Below are 16,666 nucleotides of genomic sequence, written 5' to 3'. Positions count from 1 at the left end.
ACAAGGCGATCATGTACAAATTCAGACACAAGAGAAACCTCAAATCTCACGAGGTTATAGACTGACAGCAAACACACTAGATTGACGCACAAACACACACACACACACACACACACACAAATTATTCTCGTACACATGAAGCAATAATTCTGAGTGAAATGTAGCTTATATATAGCAAATGAGAGGCTTATTTATTCAAGTAAATAATGAAAGAAAAAACGAGCTTGGTACTACATTGTACATGCACATGTAATAAGATTATTTAAAGTCAGCATTTTGGGCACAAATACGTTTTGACTGCACTCTGAAGGCTCTCAAGAGTGTGAACATGTCATCTGTGTTTGATTGTCATAAACACGTATAAAATCTTTGACTGCTGTTAGGTGTAATGCATTACATGCATGTAAATAATCAGAATGCCTTTTTGTCTAATCTACAAGTGATTCCTTCTTGAAACTTTGGTTGAGTATAAGACTCAATGTCTTTGCATATTGAAGAGAAATCATTCAAACCTGGGATGCTTTTCACCCTAAACTTTAATAACTCAACATAGGTTTTGGCTGCTCTATAATCCTGCAGATATATGAATTTACTGCTGCTCTGTGAATAGAGCTTCTCTCTTTTGTATATGGGGGAAAGATGCTGCCATACTCAACTCCATAGAGAGGGACAAACATTTACTGCTAGTAATTTACTTACAATAAACAGTGGATTTAGGATTAAATCATTAGCCCAAAGACAGCAGCGTGTGCCAAAATTTTGATTTATAATAGCAAAAATTTAAAAAACATTAGAATTATTGGTCTCAGTCTCCTAACTTTAAATGCAGATACGCATAAAGATGACAGTTTTGACTTGCTCAGTTAAGTCAGTATATGTCATGATTAGTTTTTTTTTTCTAATTTGCATATTTAATTTTTACTATAAGTGCTCTCACTCTAACAAATATCCCATTAACAGTTGAATTCCTGCTTTGGAAAGAAAAAGTATTTAGTGCACAAAAATGGCCGCTGTGACTGTTATACTGTATGTGATTGCTACTTAGGCAATAATGTGCAACCAGCATTTTATTGCTAGTAAGTTTATGTGGAGCTACTTTAATCAGGGTCATGATTGATGAATATTGTCATTATGGATTAATGTTCTGATTCATTTCTTGATTAATGCATTTAATCGATTTCAAATGTGATTTTTTTTTAAACAGCAGCAGCTCAGAATCTATGAGTTATTGGAAACAAATAGCTCTATTACAAATGATACAGTTACTAAGCAATTTAAGCACTTTAGCCTCATTTACACAACCGCTCATTCATAGAGGTGTTTTGTTTTTATTAACCTAAGCACACTCACATAAATGCGTCCGGGGCAATACTTTGACTTGCAGACTGAGGAAGACTAAACCACTGACATGCAGAGGTAGTGGGTCACCTACCTTTGGTAAATGTGACTGCTACTAATGCAGTAACATACAACCACCAACTACCTCTTGAGTGACAGCCTCCTCAGATGCTGTCGTTGCAATTTGTTGCTTCATTGCATTTTGCGTTTGTGAAAACTTGGCACAAGAGGGCCGGTCCCTTTCGCTTACTTACTTTAGAGGGGAACATCCAGTTGCTGCAGCAGTTTTATTGAGAGCAACACTTGTTTCTGTTCCTCCTTGTTATAGACATTAAACTCATGCATTATTTGCTATTGAACTATGATATATTCCATGAAAACAATGGTCAGAATTGGTAGTAGAAAAAATAGTGGTAATAGATGTTTTTGCAATTTCTCAAATAATTTGAAATCTTTTTTTTTTTTCAGCTCTTCTGTACACAAGATATGAGGGTTCAAAAGATGATGGAAAAATTAAAAAGCACAAATTTTGCCCGGTTTTATGTACTTCAATCTCAATTTTCATACTATGAATACAAAGCTTAAATAGCTTCTTTAATATTTTTACTGTAATAAAAAAACAAGTGGAATCTGAGGGGAAAATTTTTTCAGTATATCCCAGATTTTCTGTTCATTTCCTGTCATTGCATTTCCCAGTTGTTCCCTTTACTACCACTTACATTTTCTATCAATCCATTGAGCTGTCCTCCTCTTTGACTCCATTTTTCTTCTTCCTTGTTGTCACTCTGTTGCTTTACCCCCTCACACTCTCTGGCTCTCTCTGTGTCCTCCCTTGTCCTTGATTCCAACACACACCAGCTGGCACTCGGCCAAGTGGAGAGACAGCAAAGATGATGGTACGCACACATTCAGACGCATGCAGGAGGCCGTGCATGTGTGTGTTTGTGTGTGTGCAGTCTGGAAGTCTGGAAGAACCATCAGTTTAACTCCAGAGAGAGAGAGAGAGAAAGAAAATGAACTTAAGAACAGAAAATCAAGAAAAAGTCATAACTTAAGTGATACTCTGTGTGTGGGTGTGTTTGTGTGTCATTGTGTTGTACATAGTTAGGCTATAGGAGAGAGATGATGCTTTAGTCTCTCTGCCATGTGCTTTCACAAATTGGACACACAAATGCCAAAGAGGGAAGAACAATGACCCATTCATTAAATATTTTAAATAAATGAGTAAACCATCGATAATAATGCAAATGACAAGCGATTATTTAAAAAAAAAACTTTTTGAACAAACACGGTTATCTTACTGCATCTCTGCCAGAATCACACTGATAATCTGTAACACTATTAGCACCACAAACAATGAAAACTAAATTGCAAAAAACTGACAAATTGTGGATTTTAAGTAATCTAAATTTAAAATTTATGATACCTTTTATCTGAATCAGAACTCACAAACAATGACAATGGTAACCAACTGGACATAATCTGGTTATAATCTTGCACATACAGTGGGGCAAAAAAGTATTTAGTCAGCTACCGATTGTGCAAGTTCCCCCACCTAAAATGATGACAGAGGTCAGTAATTTGCACCAGAGGTACACTTCAACTGTGAGAGACAGAATGTGAAAAAAAAATCCATGAATCCACATGGTAGGATTTGTAAAGAATTTATTCATAAATCAGGGTGGAAAATAAGTATTTGGTCAATAACAAAAATACAACTCAATACTTTGTAACATAACCTTTGTTGGCAATAACAGAGGTCAAACGTTTACTATAGGTCTTTACCAGGTTTGCACACACAGTAGCTGGTATTTTGGCCCATTCCTCCATGCAGATCTTCTCGAGAGCAGTGATGTTTTGGGGCTGTCGCCGAGCAACACGGACTTTCAACTCCCGCCACAGATTTTCTATGGGGTTGAGGTCTGGAGACTGGCTAGGCCACTCCAGGACTTTCAAATGCTTCTTACGGAGCCACTCCTTTGTTGCCCGGGCGGTGTGTTTTGGATCATTGTCATGTTGGAAGACCCAGCCTCGTTTCATCTTCAAAGTTCTCACTGATGGAAGGAGGTTTTGGCTCAAAATCTCACGATACATGGCCCCATTCATTCTGTCCTTAACACGGATCAGTCGTCCTGTCCCCTTGGCAGAAAAACAGCCCCATAGCATGATGTTTCCACCCCCATGCTTCACAGTAGGTATGGTGTTCTTGGGATGCAACTCAGTATTCTTCTTCCTCCAAACACGACGAGTTGAGTTTATACCAAAAAGTTCTACTTTGGTTTCATCTGACCACATGACATTCTCCCAATCCTCTGCTGTATCATCCATGTGCTCTCTGGCAAACTTCAGACAGGCCTGGACATGCACTGGCTTCAGCAGCGGAACACGTCTGGCACTGCGGGATTTGATTCCCTGCCGTTGTAGTGTGTTACTGATGGTGACCTTTGTTACTTTGGTCCCAGCTCTCTGCAGGTCATTCACCAGGTCCCCCCATGTGGTTCTGGGATCTTTGATCACCGTTCTCATGATCATTTTGACCCCACGGGATGAGATCTTGCGTGGAGCCCCAGATCGAGGGAGATTATCAGTGGTCTTGTATGTCTTCCATTTTCTGATGATTGCTCCCACAGTTGATTTTTTCACACCAAGCTGCTTGCCTATTGTAGATTCACTCTTCCCAGTCTGGTGCAGGTCTACAATACTTTTCCTGGTGTCCTTCGAAAGCTCTTTGGTCTTGGCCATGGCGGAGTTTGGAGTCTGACTGTTTGAGGCTGTGGACAGGTGTCTTTTATACAGATGATGAGTTCAAACAGGTGCCATTCATACAGGTAACGAGTGGGGGACAGAAAAGCTTCTTACAGAAGACGTTACAGGTCTGTGAGAGCCAGAGATTTTCCTTGTTTGAGGTGACCAAATACTTATTTTCCACCCTGATTTACGAATAAATTCTTTACAAATCCTACCATGTGAATTCATGGATTTTTTTTTCACATTCTGTCTCTCACAGTTGAAGTGTACCTCTGGTGCAAATTACTGACCTCTGTCATCATTTTAAGTGGGGGAACTTGCACAATCGGTGGCTGACTAAATACTTTTTTGCCCCACTGTAAGCAAGGCTGCCAAGTGTTATTGTGTCATTTAGCACTTAAGTCTCCTTCCTGCAGCAAGTACGTCGCTATTTATGGAGAAATTTCTCAATTGCTGTTCTGGCTGGACTGGATCTAAGTACTGAATGTGAATTTCTGTGTGTCTAGATGGTAACAGATTTGCAACAGGCGGCAACAAATGAGGAACGTTTGTGGATTCATCACAGCTAATTATTATTATCACAAAAAGATTGTGTGTAATTGCCAATTTGACCCCAATCAGTTGCAGACTTGGAGCAAACTGACTCCATCTCTGTTGCCTTCTTGACACTCCAAAGTTGCTTTGAAGATGGCAACTGACCACCAGTGTTCGCAGACCCCATTTTCAAAGCTACCATTTCAAAGGCAACATGATCACAAGTTCATTCCACATGGTTGTAATAATTTTGGCTGCATTGCAGTATCCAACCACCGTTTTCAGTAGTGTGACTGAAACATTAACAAATGCTAAGGAGTTTGAAGGCTAGGTCACACCCCACACTCTTTCCTGTGTTCTTGAGCCAGTCCCAAGCAGGCTTTAGTGGTGTGGTGAGATGTTTATCATACTGGACGAAACAACTGTTGTCGGGGAGTGCTGTTCCCAAATATTAAGTGGTGCTTTATCCTGGGGTTTCCCAGCAACATGTTTCAATGTGATAAGAAAGTCAAAGTTATTCACTTAGCTCATCAGCATCAAGTGGGGACAATTACATCATCCATACATTTCATCTAACTCTAGCTCTGATTTTCTGAAAACTGATGAGACACATAGAAATAATAGAAAATTAATGAGCAATTCTGCATTCATTTGCTGATGGTACAGAGTCTGAAATGGAATGATAATCAGCTTTAAAACTGGCCTAAATTTTGGCAAAAACCCCCCCAAATTTAACCATGTAGCATTTAAGTAACTATATCCACCCATCCATTATCTTCCACTTATCCCTATTATGGTCACGGGGGTGCTGGAGCCTATCTCAGCTACCATAGGGCAAGAGGCAGGGACGCAAAGAGACAAACAATCATTCGCACTCACATTCACACCTATGGATAATTTAAAATCACCAATTAACATTAACCCCACTAACTAATAAAACAAAAAATACACATAGTGATTGGCTAGGTTTAGTTAGACCTTAGAGGGTTAATCAATGAAGCTATGTATGAGTGCATCTTCCCTGCTTTTACTTTCATGCCTCCTTTTCTCTGACTTCAGGCGGTTACATTGTAAAACATCTCTGCGCTGAACAGTAAAAGTCTTACTGAAGGAGTTTAAGCAGAGAAATGATGCAGGTTTAGTGGGGCGGCTCTGTCAGAGTTAATCGGCCCAAACATCTCATTTCAGAGGGAAAGAGCCTGCTTTAGGCTGACTGGCTCTCATTTATGTGACGAGCTGTAAACTTTGTTGTGTGTAACAGAAAGAAGTGTCTCTCAGTCTAGTGCTTTCTGCAGTCTGTCATGTAATATCAGAGCAAGAACAGATACTTTTACTATAGGCACCAGTTAGCTGTCTCGGGATATGAATAAACTAAAGAAAATAAAACACAGGACATAATTTAATGTAAAATCTTTTTATTGTGTTATACTGTTTTTTGTGCTTTTACTGCAACAAACACACACAATTAATCTGTAATTAACACCTAATAATTATTTTACAAACCTGATGCTGAACAGCTTGAGAATATTTTTGTTTTCCCACATGCAGTTACTCAGTTATGGCAGGCCATGATCAATGTCTTTGTAAGGAAGAAGATTGTAAACCTAAACATAAAAATCCCTTCTATGCAGCTTTTTTGGGCTTTTTAAAATCTTCCAGCAGGCTTGATTGGAACCCCATGTTTTATAAAGTTTTATAAGAGAACAGTCACTATATTATTACAAGTCTCACATCACGGCGAAATATGTTTTTTCAAAGATTTTTTCTTTCTTCAATTAAACCTCCATTACTCTATCATCTGCCAAGTTGTCCAATGAATGCAATGTTTACCTTCATGCTGGTGCGTTACATTGTTCCTGCGTAGGGCTTCCACAGGGTGCCTTTTCTAATTTTACATCCTCTCCTGCAGCCTTTCTTTCTCTTAATACAGATCCCTCATTTCCTTTTCCTTACTTCCTTTCTGTTATTCTGTAGATGTTTCTTTCCCAGAGTAATGCTTCACTCCTGCCTCCTCTCCCTCCTTTCCTTCAGTCCTCACACCTTCCTCCTCTCTCTCTCTCACTTTATCCCTGGGGTCTTTTGTTAGGTCGTGATAAATTGCCTCTGACATTTTGTCAAAATGGGTGCCCTCTCTCTCTCTCTCTCTCTCTCCCTTTCGCACATCCTCTCTCGCTCCTGCACTCTGTCTCTCTCTCTAATGTTCTTACACCTACCACTAATTGAATTGGCTGTTTGCGTAACAGTACAGATTCCCGCTCTTCACTCTCTGTCACACACATACAAATTCCTTTGCTTCTCTAACACTCACCTACACAGTCACTCCCTTTCTTCTTCGCTCAGCCCTCTGCAGGGTTTGGCCAGCAGTCTGGAGGTTGTCGTTTATTCCTTTAATCCAACCTTCCAGCAGCGAGAAGGACTGGGCAGAGGCTCTAAGCCTACACACACACACATGCACACACGCACACACACACACCTACACAAACACACACACACACACACACACACACAGAGAGCAGAGGAATCCCTGGTTTGTTGCCAATTTCATATTAAACAAGAAAATAAATTAACAACAGCTGTAATGTTTGACTTTCAGAGCAAAGTTAAATTGACTTTCCAATGAGATGGTCGGACAATCTCTCTCTCACACACACATACACACACACAACACACACACAACAGACACACAACAGACACACACACACTCTAGTATAACTTTTGTACATACATTTTGATTGTCTTTTTTCCAGTCTGGTCTTATTTTCAGTTTTTTCTGACCTTTCTTTTTATTTACCCCCCCCCCCCATGCTCATCCCTTTTTGTCCTTTTTTCTCTTTTATGCCATCGTCGTTGCCTCAGTGTCACATCATTCTTTGTCTGTATTTTTTTTTAACTCACACACAACATCTTCCTAGTAACTAGTGTTCCTTGATTTTTACCTCACACTTAATAATAATAACTTCAACTTCATAATTAGACCTGCGAATAAGGGTACCTGTAATTACAATTTGCAGGTAAAAAGTCAGGTTTTTGCAGGAAACACAATAATAATAATAACTTTATTTATATAGCACCTTTATTGAAAGATAGTAACAGTAAAAATTAAGATTCATCTGATCAGCAAAATTTTCCCTATTACAATCTATTCAACATGTAGGCATCATTTCTTCTTCACATGAATATATATTATATATAAAATAAAGTATATACTTATACACAAAGATGAGACTGAGCTCCTTGATCCCATCTACTCTCTCCTTGTGTTCCTTGTGTTCCTTTTTACTCTGTAACCCTTTCATTCACAAGCACATTTTGTTATGTCATTAATTAAAGCTAATTCTGTCGCTTCAACCCCACCCCCTTCCAAAAAAGCACACGGGAGTCTTGCATATGAGCGTTTTTATTGGTGTGTGTTTAAATTTGCTGTAATGAGGTCTGCAGGGAGATGAGGACGGAGAGTGGGTAGAGAGAAGAACATTACCTCAGGGCACAAAAATCTCTCTTTTAGTGGGCTTTAATGCCCCTCTGTGTGCCTGTCTCGCTCTCTGTCACTGTCTCACTCTGCTTTTTCTCCTGTGCTGTCCATTTCCATTTTCCAGCTGTCTCAAGGCTTAGACATTAACTGGTAGCACTTTTTTTTTACAAATACATTCAATTTGCTTTGCATTCAAACTCATTTTGAAGTCAAAAGGACTTTTAATAGTTTTATTAAGTTCTTTAAAAGAAAAAAAGCAGATTCATAAATAAAATTCATATTGGCTGCTTGAATACTTTAGATGCTTTTGGGAACCATCTTGTTCAAGGCTTTTTTTAAGTTACCGACTGTTGTTGAATTGATCTTTTTCTGGCCTATATTAATGATTGAACTTTACATTATGCACTTAGCGACAGCACTGAGGTCTCTCTCCCACCGTCAGTCTTTTCTCTTTCTTTTTGTCTTCTATCGAGAAAGAGAAAGCGAGAGAAAGACAGTTTAACCTCAGGCCAAATTTTACACTGACCATCTCACTTTTTCTCTCCTTTCCTCCCTCTATCTCTCGAGCTGTTGTGCTTTCTGACTTTGTCTGTAGAGAGAGTTTTGCCCTCAGGGTGAAATTTTAGAAAGCTATAAACTGTTTCACTCTCTCTCTCAACTCCTGTCTGTCTTTTCTGCCTTTCCCTAGCTCTCTCACTCACTAGAGATAAACAAATGATGGACAGGAAGATGAGAATTAAAAATAAAAAAGAGGAAAAAGGGGAAAAAATGGCAAAGGAAGAAAAAAAAGCAAGGGAAAGAGGAAAAGATTCCCTCCTCGATATTCCTGTCACTCACTGAGGAGCTGTTGTGACATTATCCGTTAAAAAGTTATTTACGGTGCATGAATTTGGTATAAATGATGTATTTAGCCCCTTTAGCTATGTGCACAGTTATAGGGGGCTGTAAGTACACAAATTATAGCCGCCTTCTCACACTGTTTTGATATCTGTGGGGTTTTAATATAATGGATGTTACATATGAGAACATCAGAATCCAGCTTTGAATTCACGATGCAGATGGATGGTCACATGAATATTTGTGGAAATAATGGCTTGAAGGATAAAAACAGAAAGAGAGCTTAAGAGATAAGATGAGAGATGAGACAGTACAGACAGCCCTTGAGGTCATTATTTGTTTTCATGTCCTGCCATAAGGTGTTTTAGTGTTGCCAGCTTGTGTTTCTTATCAGCTTTGCAAAGGGGCTGGTGACTGCGGCATTGGTTTGGAGTTTTTTTGTTGATTTTCTATGCAACTTATTAAATGGTAACCTGATGTCACAACAGTCTGCAATATAGTCACGACCTACTGATTCGTGTTTCTGTACACAAAACTTTTTGCGCATTCCTCAGCATAAATTTCAATCTCATGTGTCCTGATTAAAAGGCAAGTGAAAGTCAGCATTTGATGGTTGTATGTTTGGTTGAAGATTCAGTCGACAGATCAAAAAAATACCATAAATATAATGCCTTTCACGTATTTTAAAACTTTTTTCCTGGTTACTATGGTGACAACTTCCATCTTTTTCTACACTCCTGATACAAAATATATATCCTCAATGCATTACTGAGATGCATTACTCGCAAAAAAAGAAAATAAAAAAATAATAGGACATGGGAAGAGTAGTCACTGACTTATGTTTTTTTTAAAAAAGGTAATAATAACTTTGAGGGGAAGCATTTGCGAAAAGCATTTGTGAATGATCGGTGGTGATTAAAACATCAACTTGGAAGCTTTTCATGATACAGAGGTTAAAGTTCTGGCTACTTTCAAACCCCATCTACTCCCGTGGTCACATAAACTGTGAGAAAATGCAACATGAACTTTCTTTGTACCTTAGATAAAGATTGAGGTCTAATGTCAACCTTGTTTATTCAATGTAGACGATTGAATAAATAACCTTGTAATTTTGAAGTTACAGATTTTATGAAACAAATTTTTTTTCACGTAAAGATACTTGAACTTTGCTTGCATGAGAGTGTATTTAATTATAATATATAATGATGTTGCATTACAAATACGTTTTCCTTAGATGCTGTTGCTTTGCCAAATGATGTCACTGAATGAAACCTGTTAGTATTATTAGTAGCTCATATGACCTGAAGGATGGGGCTGATTTAGCGAGTGCAACTGACAATGCTAACCTGTGGCACTAATTGGGACTGTTCAGAGCTGAACTCACTGGTTCCTCTTGTCTTGTGCCATGTGTGTTTTTGTCATGCTAGGCTGTATAAACGTGAGTGTTTGTGTGTTTGTGAACACGTATTCGTGTGTGAGTGCAGCTTTGCTTGTATCAATGTGTCTGAGTCTCACCAGTCTTCTTCTGTCCTGTCCTGTGCTTTCTCTCTCCTTGTGTGCGTGTGTGTGTCTTTAGCTATCGGTACCCAGCGGAGGAGAAGTCCCAGCGCCATTGCCTCTGAGATCTTCGAACCTCACCTAGGAAGCCACATTTTACAGGTAGGAACTATTCACAGCGGATAAAAACTCATCTGAACTCATCTTTGGAAAAAAGCTTGGAAATGCATGTGGATACAGCAGGCCTATTTTTCTTCTGGTTCCACAGTATCACGCTGGACACACATGGACACACTCTTGGTCCAGTAAATTTTTCAGTGGCTTTGGTTTCTGATGAATAATTTCCAGTTATTGTTGCTTGGTTGCATCAGGCATCAAGATGCAGAATGTGTACACACTATAAGCACACACACACACACACACACACACACACACACACACACACACACACACACACACACACACACACACACACAAACCTGCTCAATATTGTGGGTAAACAGTGCTCTTTACAATTTTACATTAACTTGATTAACTTTTCTTTGTGAAACTTTCAGCAGCCATGTGATATTTTGCTCTTAGGCTGCTGTTTTGATGGTTTTAAAGTGAAATATCTTAGAAAATGAACTGATCAAGAAGTATAGAGATTCACAGTTCCACCAACCCTCTCGTGCTTGGACCATTATTTGGATAGAAGCATCAACCTGAAACATTGTCGTTGATGTTTTAAGGATTAAAATTTCAAAGTCCTGACATATGCAATGTTACTTTAGTTAGCAGACTAAGGGTCACATTTAATAAGTGGAGCAAATTAGCATGTGGATGCAATCACAGACAAATGCTAAAAAAGTGTAACGTTTTGGGGGTATTTACTCTTACTCTAGGAAAAGTAGCACAAATTCACCAATAAGCAGTTCTGCTAATAATTAGTATTTTACTTATAATTGACAGATATGGGTTTCCAATAGATACAGCTTAGCAATAAAGACTAAGTAGAAAAAACATATCAGGTCTTGATTTTCAATTTCTTATTTTCTTACTGTGACTCATGCTAACAGTAGTTTTTAAAGTCTTGGGCCAATGCAAGTACTGTAGTAAGTAAGTATAGCCTAATGCAAATGTATGACAATACTAGCAATTTCTGTTTCCTTTACCAAGTTTTTCTTTCATGTAGTATTTCTGTTTTCTAGTCAGCATTACATCCTGAAGAGCTCCTAGTGAGCCCTTTAATGAATTACAAGTAATGCTCTATATTCTTTTATTTCCAATTCCCAAGCCCTTATAATATTATAGTCTGACATCCAAATCCTATAAAATGCTTTTTTTTCCTCAGAAAGAGGATTTTACACCAGTTGTTATCTGAATTATTTCTTATGATTTGCCTTTGAGCTTTTCTGAAGCTATATTATTCTCAATAATGTACCTCTACATTATTAGCACAGTGATTCCTCATAATTCACCCTCAGATTTTTCAACACAGCCAACTTCCTCAACATCCAGCTGCTGCTGCGGCTAAGCTGAATTCTTAAATGGAATTATGAAAGTATGATAATGACTGGGTTATCGCTGTTCGCTCCCTCGGGTTTGTGTGTGTGCAAAAATGTGTGTGTGTCTTGTAGTTTTAATCCCTAGCATGCTCCACTCCATATCTGTTTAACATACAGCCCAAAGGCTGAGCTTTTAACATCACAACCAGGCTGACGCGATACCACAGCTGATAGGCGCTGGTAATCTGTGTGTGGGTGTGTGCGTGTTATTAGATATGCAGTATTTGTAAGTGCGTGTACATTTCTGAGATGATTTTTTAAACCTTCAAGAATGTTCTTTTTTGTTACTAGTGCATTTTAAAACATTTAATCTAAGTGTGTGTGTGTGTGTGTGTGTGTGTGTGTGTGTGTGTGTGTGTGTGTATCTGCTTCAGTTACACCTGATTATTATTATAATCTGGCTGACACCAGTAAGCCTTCGCTATGGAAAAATCCACACTTTTCTAATCTCCTTGTACTTTTTTATCCCTTTATCATATTCAAGGATCCTGACAGAAAAGTCTCTAGCAGATATAAAAAGTTAATTGCCAACTGTAACACCCTCTCGTTAAAAACAAAGCAAAACAGCAACAAAAACAAAGTGACACTGACCATCTGTAACAATAAAGCAGGAAATGCTTTGTTTTAATTGGGTAATTCTGGAGAATAAAAATAGATACATTATATACATAACTGCCCTTAATTATCAAGTTGAGAAGCTGGACTTCCGGCATGCTTTGACTTGCAAAGTGCCAATAAAGTAAATATGCTCATCAGCTACATTGACTTTTGATAGGCCATCAGTCATCTGGTAAGTGGACAAAAACAAAAGCAAAACCAGGAAATTGAAGCTTTACCAACTGAGTAAGCATACTTTGTCCCAGTAGTTGCATAGAAAAACACAGGTGTCACTTTGCTTTGGTTAGGTTCGAAAATATAAAACCAATATGTTTAGGTTCAGATTTGGAATAAAAAAGCAGCATTGTGGTTACGGTAAAAGTTGCACAGTTGGAGCCTATCCCACCCACATAGCAACACTGGTATGGCCTGGATCTGGGCCACACAATATGCTTACACTCGGCCCACCTACCACGAGGAATGATGGCCCTTTGGTGGCCCAGATGTGGTTTGCCAGAGGTGGCCCACACATGGGCCAGCACAAGGCCCGTTGCAGACACACTGGTGGCCCTGTGCTGGCCCAGAACAGTTTCAGCTCTGGCCCCAGATATCAGCCTAATGTATACCTTAATCAAGCCATGTAATAACAACATGTGCCGGAACATAATAGTGCAAAGTAAGATGATGAAACTCTGTTCAGACAGTGAATGGACTGATTTTTATATAGCACTTTTCTACTCTCCCAGATTACTCATAGTGCTCTATACAACATGCCACATTCATCCACTTTCTCTAAACTGAGTGCTTCCTTTACATTTATACTTTTGACATGCAGACTAGAAGAGCCAAGGATTGAACCACTAACCTTCCGATCAGTAGGGAACCTGCTCTACCTCCTGAGCTACAGCCACCCAGTAGGAAACATGAGTAAACCCTCACTAGGTTTTGGATAAAGTGTACACTCACAAACCTGTCAAATTTGCATGTGAAACGTTGGCTACCATAGCTGTATAGTATTGCAACATGGCATTTGGGTCTTCTAACTAAAATAGGAAAATAGGAACATAAATAGTGCCATCATTGCCAGACCTGGCCCACATCTGGTTGACATACACCCTGCCATGACACCAGTCGGTCAGAAGTGCCATCTTGATGCCGGATCCGGGGAAGACCTGTGTTCTATGAGCTTGGGCTACATAAACCAAACCATAATCGAGCCACGTGTGGCATGCCATCACATAAACAGTGCCATCTATGCCAGGCCTGGCCCATATCCTGATGACATAGCACTTACTATGCCAGAAGTCAGATCTGTCTGCTATGTGGGCAGCTGTCTTAGGGCGAGAGGAGCAATTTAGAGTTACCAATTAATCTCATCCCACTAATTGCCTGTCTTTGGAATGTGGGAGGAAGCCGGAGTACCCAGAAAGAACCCAGGCAAACACGGGGAAAACATGCAAAGACATGTAAAAGAACCTGGCCTAGTGGTGGAATTGAACTTCTTGTTTTGAGGCAACAGTGCTCACCACCGTGCATCCGTGGAACCTTCATCGTAAAAAGTAAAGCTGATTACTGTTTTGAAGCACACAACTGTCTCCTTTGCTATATTTTAATCATTTTGTTAAGCCATCTGTCAGCCCTGATCACTTTCATGTTTGGAGACATGTCACTTCACCTCACCCTTACCTCTGGTTAAAATCACAGAGGTTAAGTTGGTATCCGCCTAGACTGTGTTTGTGTGAGTTGCCTAGGTTTGGAGATACCTGCTATAGAAATGTCTTTCTTTTGAATGTAAACAAACTAAAGCGCCCGCTGCAAATATCTTTAAAGAGCTTAAAGGAAATATGTTGTTCATCATTAATCATTGTCCAAGGTATTTATGTTTAATCTTGAATCCTGCAAAAGTGGCAAAAACTAAAACCATTAATTCTTGGAAACCAAAATGAAGCAAAAAGAAACCAAAATATGAGACGAAAACTAATCCGCATAATATCACATAGACTAGGAGAAAAATGTAGGTAGTTTTTGATGTGTCAGAATGATTCTTCTCTTTTTATTCCTGACTGACAGCACTTGGTAGAAAGGTTAATCTGTTTGCACAGGGTTAATGATCATGGTTAGGGGTTTGTCAGAGGATGACTTGACAAAGAGCTTCACAGAACTTTTAGGAAACACGCTCTAGCAATCCCACAAACAATACCAGCCACAGCACCCACTTACACAAAGCTCATTGGGCAGGTGGCAAGGACCAGTTGATCCTGGGGCTTCAATGGTGATCAGACACTCAGGGGTGTGACAGACCTGAAACAGAGCGAGTGAGGGCTCTCTTAAAAAGTACTTCAGGAGTCAGTTTTTGTAACACTGGGGCTAAATGTAACTAATCTGATCCTGCAAAGTAACATGCTTTACATATAAATGTAGTGGAATTTATTTAGTGACATATAATTTAAATCACCAAAAAGTGTTTGATGACAGCGTTACTGTCCAGATTGTCACACACGAATTTGGAATTGCGATGGTTTCCATGTTTTGCAGCTGGTTTGCAAATAGCAGTTCCAAATCTGACAATCATTAGATCGCATACTCAACTCTCTTCTGGTGGTCAGTCGACATGACTATCAAAGCTTCCAATGCAAACACTCTGCATGAGCGACTCGCTGGCAGCCAGAGGGTGCTGTTCCCAATGTGAAAGCACTCAGGACGTCATGCAATAGTGTCACATACAGCCGCACCTATTGTAAGTCCTTGTACCATTTGTTCTTCATCTGTCCCGTGTTAATCCTTCAGACAGCTGCGGCGCAGACCGAGTATGTCGCCGTGACAACCATCTCCCTTCTTCCGCCGCTGTGCACATCATGTTGTCATGTGTGAGTGTTAACACGAGCCTGGAACAAGTGGAGCCGCTCACGCTGTGTTGAGCATCGCTGCCGTCTCGAGCCTGTGTGCCAGTGTGCCCGTGTGAGTGTAAACACCATGTTCTGATCCTGCAGCTCAAGACACTAGACATCCCATAATACCTTGTTATAATCCCTAGAGAGTCACTATGACAACCATATGAGTCAGATCCCAAGGTAGATTGAAGTAGATGTGAGATTGAAAGTGACACAAACAACGTGGACCTCCCCTCACCTGGAAGTGGGGTGTGTGTGCGTGTCTGCATGTGTGTGTGTGTGCACGTGTGTGTGTGTGTGAGCCTGTGAGAGTGATAGTGAGAGAGAGAAAGCATGAAACTGAAATACAATGTGTTGGAGGTATGTGGGTCAAAAACTACAGCAAGGTTGTTTTACATTCCTTTTTAACTCTGTTGCTGTTTCTGCTTTTACTCTTCGACTCTGGAGTAATAGTTATATTCTTATGTAACTTACAACTTATCACAGACATTAAATTAGTCAATAGTGTACAATATGTTCATAAGCTATGTGTTTCTTTAATTTCTGTCGTATAGAGTAAAAGTAGTGAGTAAAGTAAAAGTTCATTTTTATAGCACATTTCAGAGACAGATGTCACAAAGTGCTTCAGAAGAGAGGTAACAAAAATATACATATACATTGTTATAGTGATGGATGCTACTGTCGTTAAAATGTTAAATCGTCAGTTCAGTGTTTGTATAAGTAATCCCTATGAGTCAAAAGTGCTTCACTTGTTTTGTCATGTTACAGCCTTAGTCCAAAAATCTTCAGCTCAAAATTCTATGCACAAACAAAGTGAACGTTTGCTTGAAATTCTTGCAAATTTATTGTACATAAAAATAAATAAATTACATATACATATACATATACATATGTATTCATTTGTTGAAGCAGCAATTATAGCCTCAAATCTTTTTCAGTATGGTGCTAAAAGCTTGGAACAACTATTTTCTCCCATTCTTCTTTGCAGAACCTCTCAAGCTCTAAATCTTTGTATGGGAAGCATTGGTGCACAGACATTATCATTCAGTAAGAAGGACTAGATGTTACAGTCCCTGATAATGCATTGCTTTAGATGGAGAGATTCTTGAGGGATGGCTGTTATGGTCCACTACTCACATCGTGAGTAGTGGACCAGATCTCTCCAGACATCTCCAATCGGGTTCTAGTCTAGGTTCTGACTGGGC

At 39.3% G+C, this 16,666-nt stretch overlaps 1 protein-coding gene across 2 annotated transcripts in view; it reads left to right on the top strand.

The window, feature by feature from the left end:
* npas3 (neuronal PAS domain protein 3) overlaps window positions 1-16,666 on the top strand; it is a 363,595-nt gene that overhangs the window by 189,581 nt on the left and 157,348 nt on the right. For both annotated transcript variants that reach the window (XM_085441080.1, XM_085441081.1), the window contains exon 4: window positions 10,506-10,588. In XM_085441080.1, coding sequence (XP_085297206.1) covers window positions 10,506-10,588 — 83 coding nt within the window. The remainder of the gene's footprint in view (window positions 1-10,505; window positions 10,589-16,666) is intronic.

Source organism: Copadichromis virginalis, linkage group LG19 (genome assembly GCF_057382275.1).
Source record: "Copadichromis virginalis isolate Kocher_CV1m ecotype Utaka linkage group LG19, C_Virginalis_male_GT1.1, whole genome shotgun sequence".
In the NCBI taxonomy this organism is placed as follows: Eukaryota; Metazoa; Chordata; class Actinopteri; order Cichliformes; family Cichlidae; genus Copadichromis; species Copadichromis virginalis.
The sequence above is the reverse complement of the archived record's forward strand: the minus strand, read 5'-3'. Positions and strand labels throughout refer to the sequence as shown.